Source organism: Neolamprologus brichardi, chromosome 11 (genome assembly GCF_056152115.1).
Source record: "Neolamprologus brichardi isolate AB-2024 chromosome 11, ASM5615211v1, whole genome shotgun sequence".
Taxonomy (NCBI): domain Eukaryota; kingdom Metazoa; phylum Chordata; class Actinopteri; order Cichliformes; family Cichlidae; genus Neolamprologus; species Neolamprologus brichardi.
In genome coordinates, this window is record NC_142114.1 from 28,531,288 (window position 1) to 28,550,268 (window position 18,981).

At 39.2% G+C, this 18,981-nt stretch overlaps 2 protein-coding genes across 6 annotated transcripts in view; one reads left to right on the forward strand and one right to left on the reverse strand.

The window, feature by feature from the left end:
• The window catches only part of paqr6 (progestin and adipoQ receptor family member VI), a 31,587-nt gene extending 22,613 nt beyond the window's left edge, over nucleotides 1-8,974 (forward strand). For both annotated transcript variants that reach the window (XM_087848491.1, XM_087848492.1), the window contains exons 6-8: nucleotides 2,051-2,147; nucleotides 3,047-3,191; nucleotides 5,418-8,974. In XM_087848491.1, the coding sequence (XP_087704617.1) occupies nucleotides 2,051-2,147; nucleotides 3,047-3,191; nucleotides 5,418-5,683 (508 nt within the window). In that variant the 3' untranslated portion in view covers nucleotides 5,684-8,974. The remainder of the gene's footprint in view (nucleotides 1-2,050; nucleotides 2,148-3,046; nucleotides 3,192-5,417) is intronic.
• Nucleotides 8,975-10,464: 1,490 nt separating this feature from the next.
• The window catches only part of ntrk1 (neurotrophic tyrosine kinase, receptor, type 1), a 95,540-nt gene continuing 87,023 nt past the window's right edge, over nucleotides 10,465-18,981 (reverse strand). For all 4 annotated transcript variants that reach the window (XM_087848490.1, XM_087848488.1, XM_087848487.1 and 1 more), the window contains one exon: nucleotides 10,465-11,819. In XM_087848490.1, the coding sequence (XP_087704616.1) occupies nucleotides 11,634-11,819 (186 nt within the window). In that variant the 3' untranslated portion in view covers nucleotides 10,465-11,633. The remainder of the gene's footprint in view (nucleotides 11,820-18,981) is intronic.

Consider the following 18,981-nt stretch of genomic DNA (forward strand, 5'->3'; position numbering starts at 1 on the left):
AAATAATTGTTTGCTCCTCCTGTAGCAGCCATTTTTTTTGTGTGTTGTTACCTTATGTGTGCACTTTTAGTGTTTTTACAGCATGGTGTGTTTATGGGACTGTATTTAAGGTAGACACATGTAATTAGCGTCAGGTGTTAATGGTCGGAAGGAGCAAACAGTTTGTGTGATTTTATGTAAAATGACGCTGGATACTAAGTACTGTTGAACAACAAATACAAACGATGGAATCCAATAAAGCTGTTAAATGGACAAGATAAGTACAGCTGGAGTTATTGGACTGACTATGGCGAACACCACAGTGGTGTAGGCTTGCCCTCTACACCTTCCTTGCACCAACAGTTTGCCTTAACTCCATTTTTTTCATGTGTGGTGTACTGGTATGTTTAAAGAAAGAGGTATTTCAGGAAATTCAGTGATCTATCCTGTGTACAGTAACAAAGCAAAGTAGAAGTCGTCCATGCCTGCGGCCCAGCTAAGGAGCCACCTGCAAAAGCCAAATATTTAGAATTCAGAATAGTTTATAGGACTTTTAAGGCTGGTACTCCTGCCAGCTCAACAGTACGTGCTTGAAGGGAGAGCTCCCACCTGGCCTTTCGTCTTATGAGAAGAGTCTATAATGAGAATAGTTTAGTTTACTTAGGTTGCCTTCTTCCTCTCATACTGACAAATACTGCGTCTGAATGGAGTTTGCATTGGTTAAATACTACAAATATTTTAGTGAACCGTGTCCAAAACTCCAAACTTCAGAAGGGTCACACTGAGCAAGTGACCCTCCCCCATTTTGCATCCTCAGCACTTTGGTGTCTTTTAAGTCAAATGTAAACGGCCCGATCCTAATCTGCAACAGTATTTGATTTCTGTATTCTTTCAGTGTCGTGAACGCAGGGTGCACCAAAGCCAAGGAGGAATATGATTAGAGGGACTTACTCTTACATAGCTGTAGTGCTTACCAGTGTTGGTCAAGTTACTTGAAAAAAGTAATCAGTAACTAATTACTGATTACTTCCCCAAAAAAGTAATCCCGTTACTTTACTGATTACTTATTTTCAAAAGTAATTAATTACTTAGTTACTTTTTAAAAACACGATTTACAGCCTGAATAGGTGATAAAGTGATAGATCTTTCAGCCCAATTCTACTTTTTCTGCATAATCATCATACAAAATGTAATCAAATGGAAAAGTCTCTTTTTAAAACTTGTTTTGTTAGTTTTAATCTTTTAACTTTATGCATCAAGCAAAAATTAAATTATATGCAACATTCTCTGACTGGAAGAAATTTGTTTAATATTTAAACCTATTTTCTGCACATTCCAGCACATAACATAAAATATTTTTTTGTGTGTTTACACTCAGTCTTTCAAATAGATGCAAGTAAAACACAGCAGAAAATAAAGTCAAAGACTAGCGGTCCTGTTGCTCTATTTTCACCTGTAAAGCAGGAGTGGGGTAGGCGGAGGTTTACCCTGGTGCAGGTGTGCAGCGGTCAGTGGAAGAATCCGCGAGTTTCTCTGTGAGTTTCCCATTACGTCGTAGCTACTCGGTGCTTGCTTGGAGGTTTAGGGGTTTTTTCGCTGTAAAAAGAAGTTTTCTTCTCACGCACAACGGACACTAATGTTTTTGTCACTTTTTATGGAATCAAACTCAAAGTAAGGTCAGTACTTCCACGCTTTAAACGCTGCACGCTCATACTCTCTCTGCACTCGATATATGATCCATTGTTGATCTGCACACAGCTGTTGTCACGAACGTCGCACTCGCTTACGTCACTGTCATGAGACATTCTCGCAAAAAAAAAATCACGGTTTTAGTAACGCAGTAACGCAGCGTTCCTACGGGAAAGTAATGGTAATCTAATTACCGTTTTTGCAATAGTAATCCCTTACTTTACTTGTTACTTGAAAAAAAATAATCAGATTACAGTAACACGTTACTGCCCATCTCTGGTGCTTACATTAGCTTCTCGAGAGGTTGGGCTGAGACGCGCAACTTTGAAAGGCGAGGAGATGACAAAGTGAAATGATCGCTGCCCTCTGTTGGCCTCCGCAGGTTCCTGGAGTTGCAGTTCCCAAAGAGAAGTAAAGCCCTTCGGACCATAGCATTTGTCGTCCCGTTTATTTTTGACACCGTCCCTCTGATTTACAGGGTAAGTCACGTTAAAGGAGACCGAAAAGTGAAGTGATGGTGCTCACACTCTCTCAGCTCACAGACTTTCACTGTTTCTGACTTTCTACAGCATTTCTGTGTTCAGATGTTTTATAAAATCAACAAATATATAATTTTATTTTACTCATCAGCTCAACTCATACTCGATTATACCATAGCACATACACAAAGGTGATGACTCCTTTTATTAATTAACGATGGATATGAAAGGCGGGTCCTGTTCGCTCTGCTGGTCTGTGCTTTCCTCCTGTTTCATTTTCACCAGTGGAAAAGGAGAGGGGGGGTTATATTGGAAGATTCTCATCTTTTTCTCTTTTTCATCTCGTGAAGGTTTTATTTTATTTCTTCGACACTACAAAGGAGCTGGAAATTGGAGGAAAACCACAGAGTGGGAGTTGCAGACTGTATGATGTGTTTGTCGTTTCTGTATATATCTGGAGGCAGTAGATTCTTCTCTGTATCAAGCTGCTGAGTAATTGAGTTCACAGAATTTGCTCCGACATCTGAAAGGAAGAAAGTGGCGTATAATACACTTGCATAATTGCATTCTTCTCTTACTTAATTTGACCTTAATTTCCACTGTGAACAAGTATCTTTTTTTTGTGTTGGTCTGTTTGTTTGTGTCATTACATAAACGCTGATAAGTGCCACTCTTTAATAATGTAATAGGACTTTGGCTCACTATCCCAGAATCTGATTTCCTTTGTTTATCTAATACAAATGTCTGCCATCAGTTAATTCCCCTAATCGCTACACTATTCCTCATTAGTTTGTGCATTATGCAAGTCACTTTTCTGTCTGGGTCAGTAATGCTCCGACAATCAGTGTTAATCTGCGTTTAATCCAATAATAGAATCAGTTATTTTCCCCTGTGTTTAGATTCTTCTGTGCTGCGGTGGAAGCTGCAGTCCAACCGGCGCCTTGTCCAATCACTGTTACCACCTCCTCTTCGCCTTCCTCACTTGTTTTCTGTTTACCGCCCACCTCCCGGAGAGGCTGGCCCCGGGGTGCTTCGACTACTTCGGTACGTCCTTTTGTGGCTTTTCCTGACTTAATGCCAGTTAACCCTTTAAAGCCGGTCGGAGCGGGCACGCTCCGTTTTGCGCAACTATTTTAAAATCCCGGTAGCTCTGCAACCACGTAAGCTAGTGCAATATTTTTTTTTTTTTTTGCATATGAAACCTGAGGAGTTGTACTTACATCTTATGCCATCAGCTTGTCCTCGGTCACAGTTTCCTTCCACATATAGCTTTGCAAAAACTGCATAAAAAGCACTTGCAGCAACAAAAACATAATATTCCAGAAACACGCTTTGCCGATCCGATCAGCTGTTTGTAACACTTCCTACGTCCATCAGCGTGAACTATCGCATGTCCGCCATGACCTGCCCAAAACCGGAAGTGACATCATTTTGCGGAAATGTAGTTTTTTTTTTTTTACCATCAGGGCCTCATGAGCCTATACTGGTGTTTTTAAAAGTTATCTTTGACTTTATGACTTTCTGTGTCGTTTCTGGGATGCTTAGGACTCATATTGCACTGCTGGAAATAGTTTATTTTGATGCATATGCTGCTTTTTTGCAAATTTGCATTATAATATTTATTTTCGTTTTTCCTGCAGTATATAAAAATTGGTGTATTTCAAAAATAAAACTATGAAGACACTTAAAATAAATTTCCTGTGGTGGGAAACTATTTTGTGCAACTTTTTTGTATTTACAGTTTTGAGGGATAAGCCTCTTAAATTTCTCTAACTAGAAATATATGTTAAAAAAACAAAAACGATTTTAATTTTTTTTGTCGTTTTTTGCACTTTTTTTGCAATTTATGTAATTACTATGCACTTAATGCAGACATATTATTAAAATTTGGGCTGTAAAGGTTGTATTGATGTATAGCAACTTGAAATGCTCCCAAAAATGGCTCCACAGCATGTAAAAATATAATATCAGCTCTGGCGGACTTGGTTCTATGGTAGGTCTTAAAGGGTTAAAAGATGAAGAAAAATAACCAAATGAGTCGCATTCAAATTCAAGTGCACGTACAAAAGCTTTTGAAGTTTTAGAAGCCTCTGTTTTCATTGAGTTTGCTCCAAGATAGGAATACATGTAAGTTTATGAACAATAGTTTGGGAAAGGCCTTTGGGAGTGTCAGCGTTATTCTCTAAGCATCGTGTTCTTTAGTTTGGCCTCCGTGTGCGACTGCAACGCTTACATTTGCCTTCTATTGTCTTTGCTTGTTTTTGAATGTTTTCCCTGCTGGTCGCTGCACAATTGACGCTAAATAATGGCTCGATATCAAACAGGCTTTGGAAGCGATGGTGTGTAAACCTGCGCAGACTTTTCTTTGCTCGGTGGATTGTTTTGTTTTCTCTGGTGAGGTTTCACACAAGTGTCATTGTTTCAAACGCCTCTGAAGGCGGACAAAAAGCTGCTGCATTTGTTAATCTTTGAAAAGAAGAGGAGATTTTTAGAGATTTGTTTATCAGGAAATGATGCTTAGATATTAAAAAAGGGTCTTTCCCAACTTTTCGAATACAAAAAAGAGAATTCCAGTTATTCCAGTCCATCATTCCTTTGTTGAAAGAAACATTTCCTGTAGAGCTCCATGTCAGTCTTCAGCTGGGGGTGGTACTGACTTTACTGGTTATACACGTTCTTACTGGCAGTCTAAGGAGTTTTGTATCTTTCCTCAGCTTCATGGCACGAAAGTGTTTTAGGTACAAACTCTCAAAATCTTAAATGATATATTCAGTGTTTGTGTATTAAGCGTCTCCAAAACACAAGCTCCTGATGGTCCACACCATCTCCAACACTTGGAGCGTGCATTCCTTTAGGACTCAACGACGAGTGAAATAAAGTATCAACTATTTCAACAATGTTCACAGCAGAGTTATTTAAGGACTATTGAAAATTGCCTCCCGCTCCTCAGAGGATAGCCTTATTCCTTCTTTTCTCTAATATGTGGAGTGTTATCATTCCCGGCTTAGGACAGTGTCTCATACAGCTTCGTGATGGCTTTGTTGACAGGACTGTAACCCTATGAATCACGAGATAGTTTAGTCAAAGGTTCAAACCTCATCAAAACCCAGTCTAAGCAAATGAGGATTACTCTAAACTGTGAATAATTCAAAGCTGCTCTGGATCGTAGCGACGCCATAGTTGGACTTGTGTTGGACTCGCCCAATCAGTTCTCGACTTGACTCGACTGTTTTTGTTTCATTAATTGAAAGTCATCTTTCCTTCCCAAAGGCCACAGCCACCAGCTCTTCCACGTCAGCGCTGTGGTGGGGTCCCACTTCCAGATGGAGGGTGTGCTCGCAGACATGACATCACGGAGGACGTGGCTCCTGAACCACGGAATGATGCCATCTTTTCTTGGGACCATCGGGGCGCTCGCCATCAGCCTCGTCATCAACCTCGGAATAATCGGCATTTTCAGCGCCCCGCTGCTCTGGAAGCCGTGCCGCAGCCCCAACCAGCCACACTCATCCACCTGCGGGTGCAAGGAGCAGTGAGGGCGGGGCGTTTTCCGCCTCATAAAAGCCGATTCGCTTTCCAAAGGAAAGGTTCGGCTGTTTGTCCGTCTCAGCAGCTACAGTTGACAGTAGTGCTTGTTTAACACCTTTCGTTTCTCACTTTATATTCCATGTCCTGGCAGCGTTGCACGTCTGACGTGTTCGTGTGTTTACGCAGAAGCTGAGGACCCAGACACGGTTATCAAAGCCTTTTTCTGGCGTTAATGGAAGTGAGGCTGAAAACACATCTACCAATGATTGTTTGTTTTTATGCTTCTCATTGCTGACTTGTATGAAAAAGGCTCTGGGTTGAAGGAAGCAAGCTGTGGTAACACGACACCTAAGTGCCTGTTTGCAGTGGATCACTACAAGCTTCAAACTGGAAACAATGTTACAATTTGCAGGGATTCTTTTCTAATTAACAGCGTCACAAACTCGGTTTCCGTTACTCAGTGATCATTGAAATATTCTCTGTAACTGGACACATTGGTCAGTGAAGTTGTCCTGTGCGTTAAAGCAGCATGGACAACACGTGTTCACCTCTCCATAACGTGATGTAGACTGGATTGCCGGCTCTTATATATCCACCTATTGATTCCACTCTGACTGGCATTGATTTGCAGACCAGTGTGGTTCTCTTTCTGATTGCCTGCCTTTATTATGAACCCTACAATCTGCCACAGGTTACAGTGCTGCGGTGATTAAAAGACAGGTACCATTTTTTTTTTTTTATAACCATTTGGTGTTCCCATGGCAACACTATAGTGGCCTCATGCCCCCTGAAGGTCTTCAACAATTTTATGTTCTGAGCAAATGGCACCATTTTACCTTTCCATCACGTCTCATAAGATCCACTCTGAACGATCAGGTAAAGGGGGAAAGCACTTAAAATTACAAGCAAAAAATAAATACGTAAATAAAACCAGTTATAGTAATATTTCGAGAAATTTCCAATGTGTGGTTTATAATAACTACTGGTTGAATTAAGAGAAATGGAGGGAGGAGAGACGATGTTAATGTGGGAGCTTTGTGTTGTTGCAGTATCTGGTGCACTTTGCAAACTATTAACCTTTCCTATACTTTAGGTATCTTGTGACTATTTACCACTCTTCTATTTATAGAATATTTATTGCTTGTTGTAGCTGCATTAACGGAAAGGAAGACAGTTTATTTTGTTTTGTTTTTGTATCAGGTAGGTGAGCTAACAATAACAATAACACTGAAAAGAAGGCCCATCTTATCAAGTAGTTTTTGACCATTATTGGGACTCTAAACTGCACTTTGCAGGAACATCTAGATTGGTTTTGTGTGAACTTCACAGTTTTGGAGATATCTGCTGAAAAGTTGAAAAACTGGCTTCATATTTGCCTCGTTGTGCTCAGAAATAACTCAGCTGTAATTGTCTCTTTCTAGAAATCACGCCCCTGCAAAACGTTTCACTCAGGAACTATTTTCTTTCTATTTTCTACATCTGGTGCTCGTTAACAGAGCTCAGCTGAGGGGTGAAGAGGTCGGTGTTTATACAATATCACAAACACACGCTTCCCATCATGGGTGTAGCTTGTAGCTGAAAGAAAGTGGTTCTTACCGTCCTGTAAAACTGGCCACGGCCGTTATTACTGACTAAAACGAGAAAAAAGAACATTTATTTAATGTCATTTAAGCAATATTTAGTGATTACAAAACTAAAAAGTCTCTAATTTTAGTCTTTAACAGTGAAATTTGTCACAGGTGTTTGAGTCTTTGGTGTCGACATGAGTGTGAGTCAACAAAACCAAACTGAAAGCAGAAGATCATCTCTGAAATCTAACTGAAACTGAAATGAAGTGAATTTAAAACTACAATTTCTCTATTTATTTGGTTATGATTTGAAGAAAGAGACAGTGCTGCTCAGTTTTCAAAGTATGTTTTTTGTGTAATTCAAGCACAAAGCGGCGAATGCCAGTTGGTTCCAACAGATTTAAGAGAAGCTAATATCTCCAAAACTGCGCCTGACAAATGCAAATAAATTGTTTTGTTCCCAAATAATTTTTAGCCTTTTTGACAAAACTCTGTAAAATTGTAAGTTGAGAAAAGAAAAAGAAAAGAAAAAGAAATGAGCTGCAGCTGTTATTGTTTTTTAAAAAGAGGCTATTTTGGATATTTCTCACTTGTGTTAAGACAAACTTTTACTCCCAATAATGCACAAAAAAACTTGATAAGATCCATGAATCCAACAATTCATTAATCAGCATATAAGGTCTCATAATACGGTTCTATAATACAGGATTGAAGCTGGGTCTTACGTTACTAAACCTCTCAGTTGTAGCACTGATGCTCGTCGTGCTTGTACTGTATTAAACCCATTGTTGAGCATTTTTATGGGACAGATTGACATCATCATTACTTCATCGTCGCCGTTTACACGCATCTTTTAACACTCGTGGTGGAGAAGTTGATCAGAGGGTAAACATGTATGTGATATTACAGGACTGAGGTGTGTTACAGGTCCACGTCGGACGCTGAAGTAGAAATGTCTGCGGCGAGTGTGTAGAATCACAAAGCGCACACACACATTTATATTAGAGCACTTGTTTTTAAGATGTGTTCGAGGTCAGCGTGCAGAGTATAAAGTCACATCTTCCTTTCCGTGGCAGACGCTGCCATCAGTGTTCCCTTGTTTTATCTCCTCCCCTGCCAGGCGTGGATCAATTTTATTTTCTCTACAGGCGTCACCTTACAGCATTCCTCTGTTTGACCCTCTTGATTCTTGGAGTTGCATCATTACAGACTTAATGCGACTCTACTAGACTTGTCTGGAAGCCTTTACTTCTGAGCTGGTGTTTGTTTTGGGGAAATTTTCGTGTCATCTTACTCATTCGCAGCCGTTTACTGTTTGCAGACGTGCCAGAGTTGTAAAACTCAGTCATGCTCACGTCATCGGTTTTTGTTTCGATCTGCACTTATTCGACCAACGTATCAATGATTTCTCCAGACCAGATCACGGTTACCCCGAGGGCGAGAACAGCCGGAAAAGTGAGCACTTGTGGCATTTTCTAAACACTTTGTGGATGGATGTTGAGTGATGTGAAGCGCAAAGACAAGAGCAGGAGGAACCATTGAATTTAAAAAAAGAGGGGCAAAGTTATTGGTGCCTTTTTTAATGTTTTATACAAGTTTTTCTTTTGATACAAAACACAAACTACTCTTGAAATGTATAAATACTTATTTGTTCTTTGCCGTGTGTAATTTGTAATTTGCTGCTTTGTTCTACTAGATTTGTGTAATAAATGAAACCTTTTATAAATGGAATTATTGTATGGAGTGATATCAAAAAGCAAACTTTTCTTTTTCGTTTGTTTAAATAATCTGATTTCACTTAATGTAACAGTGGAAACGGTGCACAAAAGGACTTCCCACATTACCCAGTAATCTGTTAAATATATGCAACTGGTCCCTGTCTCTTTATTCACAATTATTTGTGTCTTTTTGTGTCACTTCAACGTTCGTTGGAATCAGAGCAGTGTGCCTGACTGGCCAGCAGAGGGCAGAACAGTACAGCAAACACATCCTGTTTAGTTTGAGGAGCTCTTCGCTGCTGTCTCTGCTGAGCAGCCTTTATCTGTAAAGAAATGAACCGCAGGCTCAGAGTGAACGTTTGTCTGCAGGAAAAACCAGCTGCTGGACGAGAAAATCTGCAGACTTCAAAATGTATTTTTAGTATTGTTGTTGGAGTCTTAAACCCCCTCACAGAGGTATAAAAGCCTTGAATTGAGGGTCAATAATAATAAGAACTTTTAAATGTGGGGATGTGAAATAGTTGTGCGTAGCCATTTGTAAGTGTGAATATTTTTAATCTGCAGATTATCTCACATTCTTCTCAGGTTGTGCCGGTTTCTTCTGCTTCGGTTTGATTCACTAAATCATTTCTCTTCCTGTTCTCTAATCTCTCGCTGCAGGATGGATGGTAAAGCACGCTGAGTGGTTTATTATTAGCAGTAGACCAAAATGAATCGGCACCACCATTATCATGAAGAAATAATTACCATAAGAAATCAATATCCTGTATACATGCATTATATGACTAGGTGGAAGATTGAAAAGGAAAGTATCCTGCTGCAAAGCTCTAATAGGACTTCCATTTTAAAAATGGCCTCATTTCCAGCTTTTATTATAGTCATATTCCACATCCAACCAAGGTGGAGCCTCGAGTGCTTATTAAAAAGGCTCATTCTGAAACCACAAATGGAGCCCTTAAGGATAACAGGGACAAATACTACAGAGTGTACTAATCCTATCTCCCCAGAATCTGCTTGTAAGACACTACAAGAAACAATGAGCCAGACACGGGTCCAAGTGTTTTTCATCCCCCTCCCGGTTCACCAGAGGAGGTCGAGAGAAAGAAAGAGAAAGAAGGGGATGATAGCATTACTCACAATCCATTACCACTCCCCGGAGGCGCTCTGCATACGAAGTGATGGAGCGAGGGAGGGTGGTGGTGGTGAAGGAAGGGGGCAAGGCAGAGAGACGAAGAGAGAGAGTTGGGTTTTGGAGGGTGTTTGTTTGCTGGAGGGCCCGCGGTAAGGCAATATGAAACTTGATTATTCCTTTTCAATAACCGTCTGCTGAGCATCCCGTGGAGACGTCGCAGGTTGCTGATTAGTTCGTCAAAATAATAGAAGGCTCTTGAATAGCCTTGTTAAGATGTCTAACTTTAAGTACAGACAGGAGTCCAAATCATTGTTCAGTCTGAAGCATACGATAATGATGGATTGACTGATGCAGAGGGATGTTCCTGCGAACACTGCAGCCTCGTTTTTTTTAATCAAGTTTGTTTATTTTTAAGGGCAGACAATATACAAAGTGCTGGAGTAACAATACATGAAGATATATATATATATATATTTTGTTTTAGACATTAATACAGAGTATATACACTCAGTATGTACACTTAGAGGCATCGCAGTGGTTCACACACCCTCTCAATGCCCCATTTGGTGGAATGACAAATGTTACGGTGGTGGGTTCATGTCTAGTTTCACTTTCAGTGCCATCTGTCCCTCTCCTCCTGGAGTCTCGCTTTAACCCATCTGTTACCTCTCGGGGTGTCACCTCCCCACCAGCTTGCCCCCTTACCAAATTTCACTGCAGCACTTTGATTCTGAAGGTCGTTACAGTAGCATGTTAAACATGGCTGATCTGTCCAAAATCCGCTCCTGAGCGAGTCTCAATAGCGGCCGCAGGCGGAAAAGTCGCTCTTTGGAAGTTCATATTTGACAGTAATTAAATGTAAACACAGTCGTTGATATACCAGGAAACGTTTTCACTGCTAATGTCTGACATCTTTTTTTTTCTTCTGAAAAATATTCATATGATACACTCAATCTGACACGTGAGAAACAAACAAGGTTTGGCTGTGACTATCTTATATACATCAATGAAAGCTTTTTTTCTTTGTTTTCTTAATAACCCTCTATATCAAAACTTATCCAAAATCAGTGACGGTACTATACAAATGACTATCTGCTGTACTAAGATCTGTAAAACGAGTTTTTTGCTTTCTAAACCAACACAAGCACGTCAGCTAAAAGTCATTTAAAATGTGTCGCAGCTCAGCTGATGAAGGGACTCCAGAGACCACGTGGCAGTAGATTCCCAGCAAGAGCCTATGCACAGTTAGTTTAGTTCTTATCCATGCACGCTCCTCCATCAGACTGATCCCACCTCAGATAAACATTAAACACTTTGGTAAACATGTGACAGGTTTCCAGAGAAGGACGGGGCAGTAACCAGTTAAGGGGTCAAAGTCGAGCTGGAATGAGGCAAAACTGCAGCCAAAAAGGTCAAAGCAGATGTTACTGCCCACGAAGCATCACAGCTGGAAAAGCAGAATGAACTTAAATGAGTAACAGACGTTTTATATCTCAAATCAAAAATCCAACCTCCCCAGCCTGGTTGGCCCGCGGCCCCTCTAGCCCAGGATATCCAGGTAAACCGGGGGGTTCTTGACCAGGGCCAGCAGACGGCTGTGGATGTCCTTCATGACCATCCTCTGCTGGGGCTCTCTCTGCCAGCAGCCCTGCATCAGCAAGTAGACCTCCTTCGGGCAGGTGCGTGGCCTCTCCAGTTCCCGTCCCTGCGTGATGCATTCAATGGCCTGTGGAGCAGGTGGGAAAAATACATTTTTTTAATGGCCAGAATAAAAGACGCATTCTTAATCTGTTCTCAGAGCTTCTGTTCACATCGTCTTATTAATGGGCTTTCTAATGGCATTAGAGCCTACCAGTCCTGTATATCTGAGTCTGATCTAAAAGTTTCACATCAAAAATGAGAGAAAACTCCAACACCTCCCCCTGTGATTTAACTCATATGTTTTTTGCCTGCCCGTCACTTCAATTATACTGGACTTTTTACTCTGACGTGCTCTCTCGTGTTTTGAGCGTTACTCTCAAACCATGTCCACTAGTTGCCATTTTTGGTGTTTCTGAGGACGCCGCCCTGAACCTTAGTCGTAAGCAACTGGATATTATCGCTTTCACTTCACTGCTGGCACGGCGTCGAATTTTGCTGTCTTGGAAAGCTCCTCACCCTCCAGCCCGATCACGTTGGCTGGAAGATGTTATGTTCTTTTTAAAAATGGAGAAAATAAAATTTAGACTCAGAGGAAATGTTAATAAGTTCTCACAGATGTGGCAGCCTTTTATCATTTACTTTAACTCATTGAAAACACTTACAACAGACTAAACTTTTGTACCACAGGGTTCCCTTTTGTTATGGTTTTGGGAGGGAGTTGATTTTTTAAATTATTATTTTTTTTGTTTGTTTGTTTTTTGTTGTTTTCTGTGCGTGGGTTGTTGTTGTTTTTTTGTTTTTCTTCCTTTTTTTCCTTTCTTTTTTCTGTTTTATTGTTATCATCCGAATTTTAATGGCCTAATTTGTTTTGATATATGTCTTTATATCGGTTGGTACTTGCTGTATTGGGCCTGATATGTCAAATTACATGTGCAAAACTTTATAAATAAAGAGGGAAAAAAATGAGCAAAACCTTTTTCTTCAGTCATTAATGTTGAGCAGGAAGCAAAGTCTGCAAATGAGAGAAGTTTGACTGCCCTAAAGCCTGAGAGGTTTTTTAAATACATGCTTAGAGAAGGATCAGCTTTTTTAAAAAATGAACCAAAATGCAACTTAAAATGTAAAGTTTGTTACATTTATTTCACACACTGAGGACAAGAAATGTGATTGGTCCATTTGTTGCTGTCAGAAGAACAACACAGTGACGTCGCACCATCATCATCTTTTAGCACCAGTAATTCACTCAATGAGGGCAGTTTTCTTGTAAATCAGCACCGTGGATCCACTCGCTGCATCGACTCGCTTCCAGCATTGAACGTGAAACAAGAAAGCTAACAAAAGCAGCCTGATCAGACATTGACGTTGTCAATGTCTGAATGAAAATTGAAAATTGAAATTTTCATTGCAAATACATCAGACGTTGTATTTTTTACTCAGTTGTATATAGCATTTGTATTCTATATTTTCTTATTGTATATTTTATTCTTTTTTATTCTACTGTATATAGTATTTTATTTATTCTATTCTGTACAGTTGTGTACTGTATTTATTCTTATTGTATTCTAATTTTTGCTTCATAACTTTTGCACTGTCCACTTCCTGCTGTGACAAAACAAATTTCCCACGTGTGGGACTAATAAAGGTTATCTTATCTTATCTTATTACAGATACCGTTCAGGAGAAACGTGGGGTTAGAGAATTAATGAATAACATGCTGTTAGAATAGTGAGGTGGGCAGGTGGTGGATGTTTGCAGAAGTCTACAGCTGTAAAGCAGGAGGGAGAAGTTGTTTACAGCAAAGTTTAGTTGTTTTTTCTTGTTTATTAGTTTCTATTAAAAAAGAAACAAGCGGTGATGACAGATAAAAAATTAACCTGTCAACATTGTGAGGAGGGCAGAAGCCGTAATATCTTTTTATATTTATCTGTCCGACGCTGATGCAGCTCTGGTCTTGGTTTTTATTTGTTAAACCAAGAAAATCTTTCTCTGACAGTCACGGCTTCACCTGAATACAGCTGAGGATAACAATTATCTGTATGGTGCTAAAAGCACTAAAAACATTTTAAACTCTAGCACTAAGTGTCCTTGGTACTCCCTCCAAACCTCAAGCATGCAAGCACACATTTAGTCTCTAAATGAAATGTTTATGCTGCTCGGTTTATTGCCCAGCATCCCAGCATGACAAAGCATCGTTCCTGGAAAGAGACGCTGTTTGTTTTTTTAAGTTTAGTACCTCAAAGATGCGACGCCCTTCTGTAGAATTACTCCGTACTAATAAAAGTCGACCAGTGAGGGTCGTCAGGAATCTCTGTGTTTGAAGTTATTATCTTTGTAAGGAGCTGTTAACAATATTAAACATGGCTGTTCATTGCCAGATGCATCATCATTGTACCAGAGTCCAGTTAAATCCTATTTTCAGACCTTTATTTGGTCAGAATGTGAAAATAAGTTAGAATGCAGCTTTAAATCAATGAAAGCTTATATTTAATTGAAAATACAACTGAAAGTGCAACTCGTATCAGCTGCATCACCTCATAGTAAGCTTTTCTGAGCTGATGAAATCAGTTTCTGTATTTCTGAAAGTTAAATGTGTTTGCTTTCTGTAGGATTGGAGCTGAAAGGAAAGCAGCCTTAAACGATCCGTCTTGGTGTTTTAAACTTGCATTTGTGGGTGCTGTGAAAAACTGCGTTCACCCACAAAGGTTTTCAGATATTTGCCACCTGAAGGTCATTTATTCAGCCTCGTCACTTGCAGAGACTTCTCTGGATTCGCTGAAGCTTTAATAATAACAAAAGACAGAGGCATGCCATTGTTAGGCTGTGAAACTATTTTTCCACACACGTCATTTACACAGCACTGAAACTCCAACTGATAGAGAAAGAGAAAGATTCTCCTCTGTGAGATGTATCCTTGCTTTTTTTTTTTTTTAAACACGTTGCCATCATCAGATTTAAATATTTAAATATGAGCATTGAATGCTTTGTAATATATAGAGTCGGGGGTGAGATGCTTTGGTAGTCAGTGATAATAACTGGAAAATAAATAAAGTAAAAATACCACAAAGTAGAAACTTACATTTGAATATAGTGAAAGGACCATAAAGACTGTTATTCAGTATTACAGCATGGATGTACCTGCATGCTGCAGTTGGTAAAACTATTTTGAATAACTGTATACACTGCCGGAAAAATACCACAGCTGATAGTCTGATGTTTATAAAAGTTAGTAATAGCAAAAACATTCAAACAAAAAAAGATAAATGTAAACCTTATAAAGCAAACCTTAAAAGAGCATGCAATAGATTCATTCACGGAGACTTTCTGAACCACCAAATATCTTTGTGCTGCACCAAGGACGATATGTTTTAATAAACAGCACAATAACCTCACTATCCACAGATTCACAGATATGTGTCAATTAGCGGCGACCTCGGAGTCAAATGAGAGCCACCGAAATATGAACAACCTCCAGCTCCGACACTAATGGCTGCAATGACTGATTCAGTTCACACACTCTTGTTGCTTAGTGAATACATCACTGTCGAGGATAAGAGAGAGGATTTCACTGTGCTCTGCGACTCTCTTCTTCATTGTTAACCTCGGCCTGATCCGGTGATCACAAGAGGCCTGTCGCTGCTCAACCACTTTGCACCAAAATGGCCTATCAATCAGAACGCAGACTCATGCTGTCCGCCGCCGTCACAGCCTGTCACGTCAGTATTTTGGGATGATTTATTTCCACCACTGACTTATTAGGCAACATGATAATTTTACCTGTCCTTCATTGGATGAGACGGATTAGGTTAACGAGGTTACGGCTCATTAGCCAGGGGCAAAAATGAAAGCCAATGAGATTAGAATCGAGTGCAAAGGAAAAGTGATCTACCCTTCTCTTGAAAGGAGAGAGGGCTACAGCCTGTAATAGCATCACTGTGGTCACAATGGAGTCCCACTTCTTGGTGCTTGAGCTGAAAAGGCTAGACTGGACCGCCCTTAATTACTATGAATTTATTGATTAGTCTAAATGCACCGGGTAAAGTATCTGAGACTGCAGTGAAAATGTTTTGTTTTGCAAGTTTAAATTATGTGAAGGCACCAAAACATTTACAGAAGTGTTTGCATTAGCGCATGTTCAAGAATGAAGTTACTTCAAGCTAACTTCATTTATTAAAAGAACAAAAGACTCAACAAATTACTTAAACTCCACACAACAGTGAGAAAAGTTCTTTCTTATGTTCTGATTAAACTTTATATAAACATTGCCTTTTTTACATCTGCAAGTACGAACCACGACGCTAACTACAATTAGCTTAACTAGCTTGTTACCTTGTTGTTAGCTCGTTGACTAGCTTACCTCGTTAGCTTGTTAAAAAAAAGTGTAACAAAGGAAAAGTAGGCTGTCAAGTTGTGCATAAGTGAATTTTTTTTTAAGATTTCAGTTGACTATTTTTCTGTATCCTACTTAATGTTGCTTGCTAGTATATGCTATTAGCACCACAGTCAGCATTTAAATTAAACATGCCGACCACCACTCATGCAGTTTGTTTTAATTGTTTTGACATCATCTTAAGTTGCATCAAATTAAATAGGTGAAATCAAGAAATGTAAGCACACGGTGTTGAACTCGAGGCTAAAAAAGTAAAATACTAAAGCCTGAACATGCAGCAAGGAAGCACTCTGCAGAAACCTGGACCTAGCAACTCCTTCTGGGCAAAGCTACATACATTTACACAAACCACATAAAAAGGATATCTAGTTTATGTCCAGCAGTCGTGCATAGATCATAATCCTTAAAAATAAAGCAATCAGTGAATCCTAATAACTGCAGTGAGTGCTTTTTCTTTCCTACAAAAACATTTTTGGAAACATTTTTAACAATTGGTAAAATTGCTCATTTGAAATCCGACGAAAAATTATAATGGAGGAGTGATATGATGTGCATGTCTGCATATTCAATTCAATTTTATTTATATAGCACCAAATCACAACAAAAGTCGCCTCAAGGCGCTTCATAGATACAGAGAAATATATAAAACATAAAGTTCAGAAAAAAACCACTGTGAACTGGACGAGACTGCCCAGCTACATTCATGGCTGTAACTACCGGTAGCTATAAGGTCCAAAGTCTGGACCTCAGTAATTAAAAGTAAGTAAATACTGTATATTGTTATAAATCACGACGTGAGTTGGCTTTTATGCATGAGTCAGTGAAATGATAACTGGTTGTTGTAGGTATAAGGAGTGAATCAGAGACACAGGAGTGTCAGGGCCGGTAGCCTTCTCCTTTGTGCCATTTTAATTTAAAAAGAAAAATTGTATTTTTTTTTTAAATTTCATGGTCCTCAGTGTTTAAAATTTATGGTTTTGATTGTATTGCAACTCTATGACCTTCTAGCACAGGTGCTAACCCTAAAATATTAAACATTACAAGTTTGTGGACCTCTCTCATTTCTAAAGGCTGGTTACACCCATGGCCACACTGTGAATGGTTTTCCTCCTTTCTAGCCAACCAGTGGGACTAAACTAAACCAGTTATTTGCTCCAGCTTCATGTGATTTCCCAATAAATAAGTGCTGTCAGTCTTGTCATCTAAAGAAACTTTCAAACCTAACATGTTTGGTCCAGACTTACTTATCAGTCTGACATAAACTAACACTTCAAAATGTGAAACCTCTCCTTGACCCGGGTCCAGACCAAACAACCAAAGTCTTGGAGGGACTTTAGACCAGATCGAACTGAAACTTGGTTTTTACACAACTACACAATATCATACCATGACAGCAAATCAAGTTTGTACTGAAATAAGGTGCGTCGACACCAAAGTCAAAAAACTACTCAAAGTGACACAGCTCACAGGTATTTATGGCTGAGTGAGAGAATGCCATACACATCATATAAAGAGGCGCTCTATGATAACCCCACAGATGGAGGTTGTCCCACCCTTGACCCCAAATGAACCAATTAATATTCATGTTGTTGCACTGCGCATTTGCACATTAGACTAGTTTTAACAGTGAAGTTGCAAACATCTACTGCTTCTTGTTGATTTAATAAATATTTATTTGGTTTATTGTATCCATAACACGAACCAATATGGAATCTGTTCAGTATTTTCAGAAATTAAGCTTTTTTGGTTATGGTATTTTAGGACACAGTCACCACACTTTCTGAAGCTTTTTCAATTAAATTTGAAGGTCATTTTTATATCCAGGTGACCAATTAAAACTCCATTCATTTAGATTAAAAACTATGTGCTGATTGAAGGCTAACTGGTGCCATCAGGCACATGCCCATCATCAGAACAGTCAGTGTGAAGTACAGAGAGCGCACAACCCATGTAGGTAGAGACGAATGATGAAGGTACGTTACTTTAAGTTCTTCACTGGACTGCGGTCTGAAAGCAAAGCTAACCGGAACAAAACTTTGATAGCACTTTCTATTAAAGCTTAGTAATAAAGTGGTAATAGTAGCGTAAAAAGGCAGAAACAAGAATGATATAATTAATAATAATTTGGTAATTTCTAAGTTATTACAACTCAATTACAAAGTAATAATCAGTTAATAGCCACAGTTTTGGGCCCTTATTATCTCGTTACATAAATGTTAGTGGAATATTACTGTAACCACTGTTGCTACAATTATATTACTTTAATATCAACTGGTCTTACTTTGTAATTGAGTGGTAATAACCTTTACCGCATTATTACATTCTTGTTTCTGCCTTGTTACCTTGCTATTACCACATTATTGCATTCTTGTTTCTGCCTTGTTACCCTGCTATTACCACATTATTACATTCTTGTTTCTGCCTTGTTACCCTGCTATTACCACATTATTGCATTCTTGTTTCTGCCTTGTTACCCTGCTATTACCACATTATTACATGCTTGTATGTGCCTTGTTACCACGCTATTACCACATTATTACATGCTTGTATGTGCCTTGTTACCCTGCTATTACCACATTATTGCATTCTTGCTTCTGCCTTGTTACCCTGCTATTACCACATTATTGCATTCTTGTTTCTGCCTTGTTACCCTGCTATTACCACATTATTGCATTCTTGTTTCTGCCTTGTTACCCTGTTATTACCACATTATTACATGCTTGTTTCTGCCTTGTTACCCTGCTTTTACCACATTATTACATGCTTGCTTCTGTCTTGTTACCCTGCTATTACCACATTATTGCATTCTTGTTTCTGCCTTGTTACCACGCTATTACCACATTATTACATGCTTGTATGT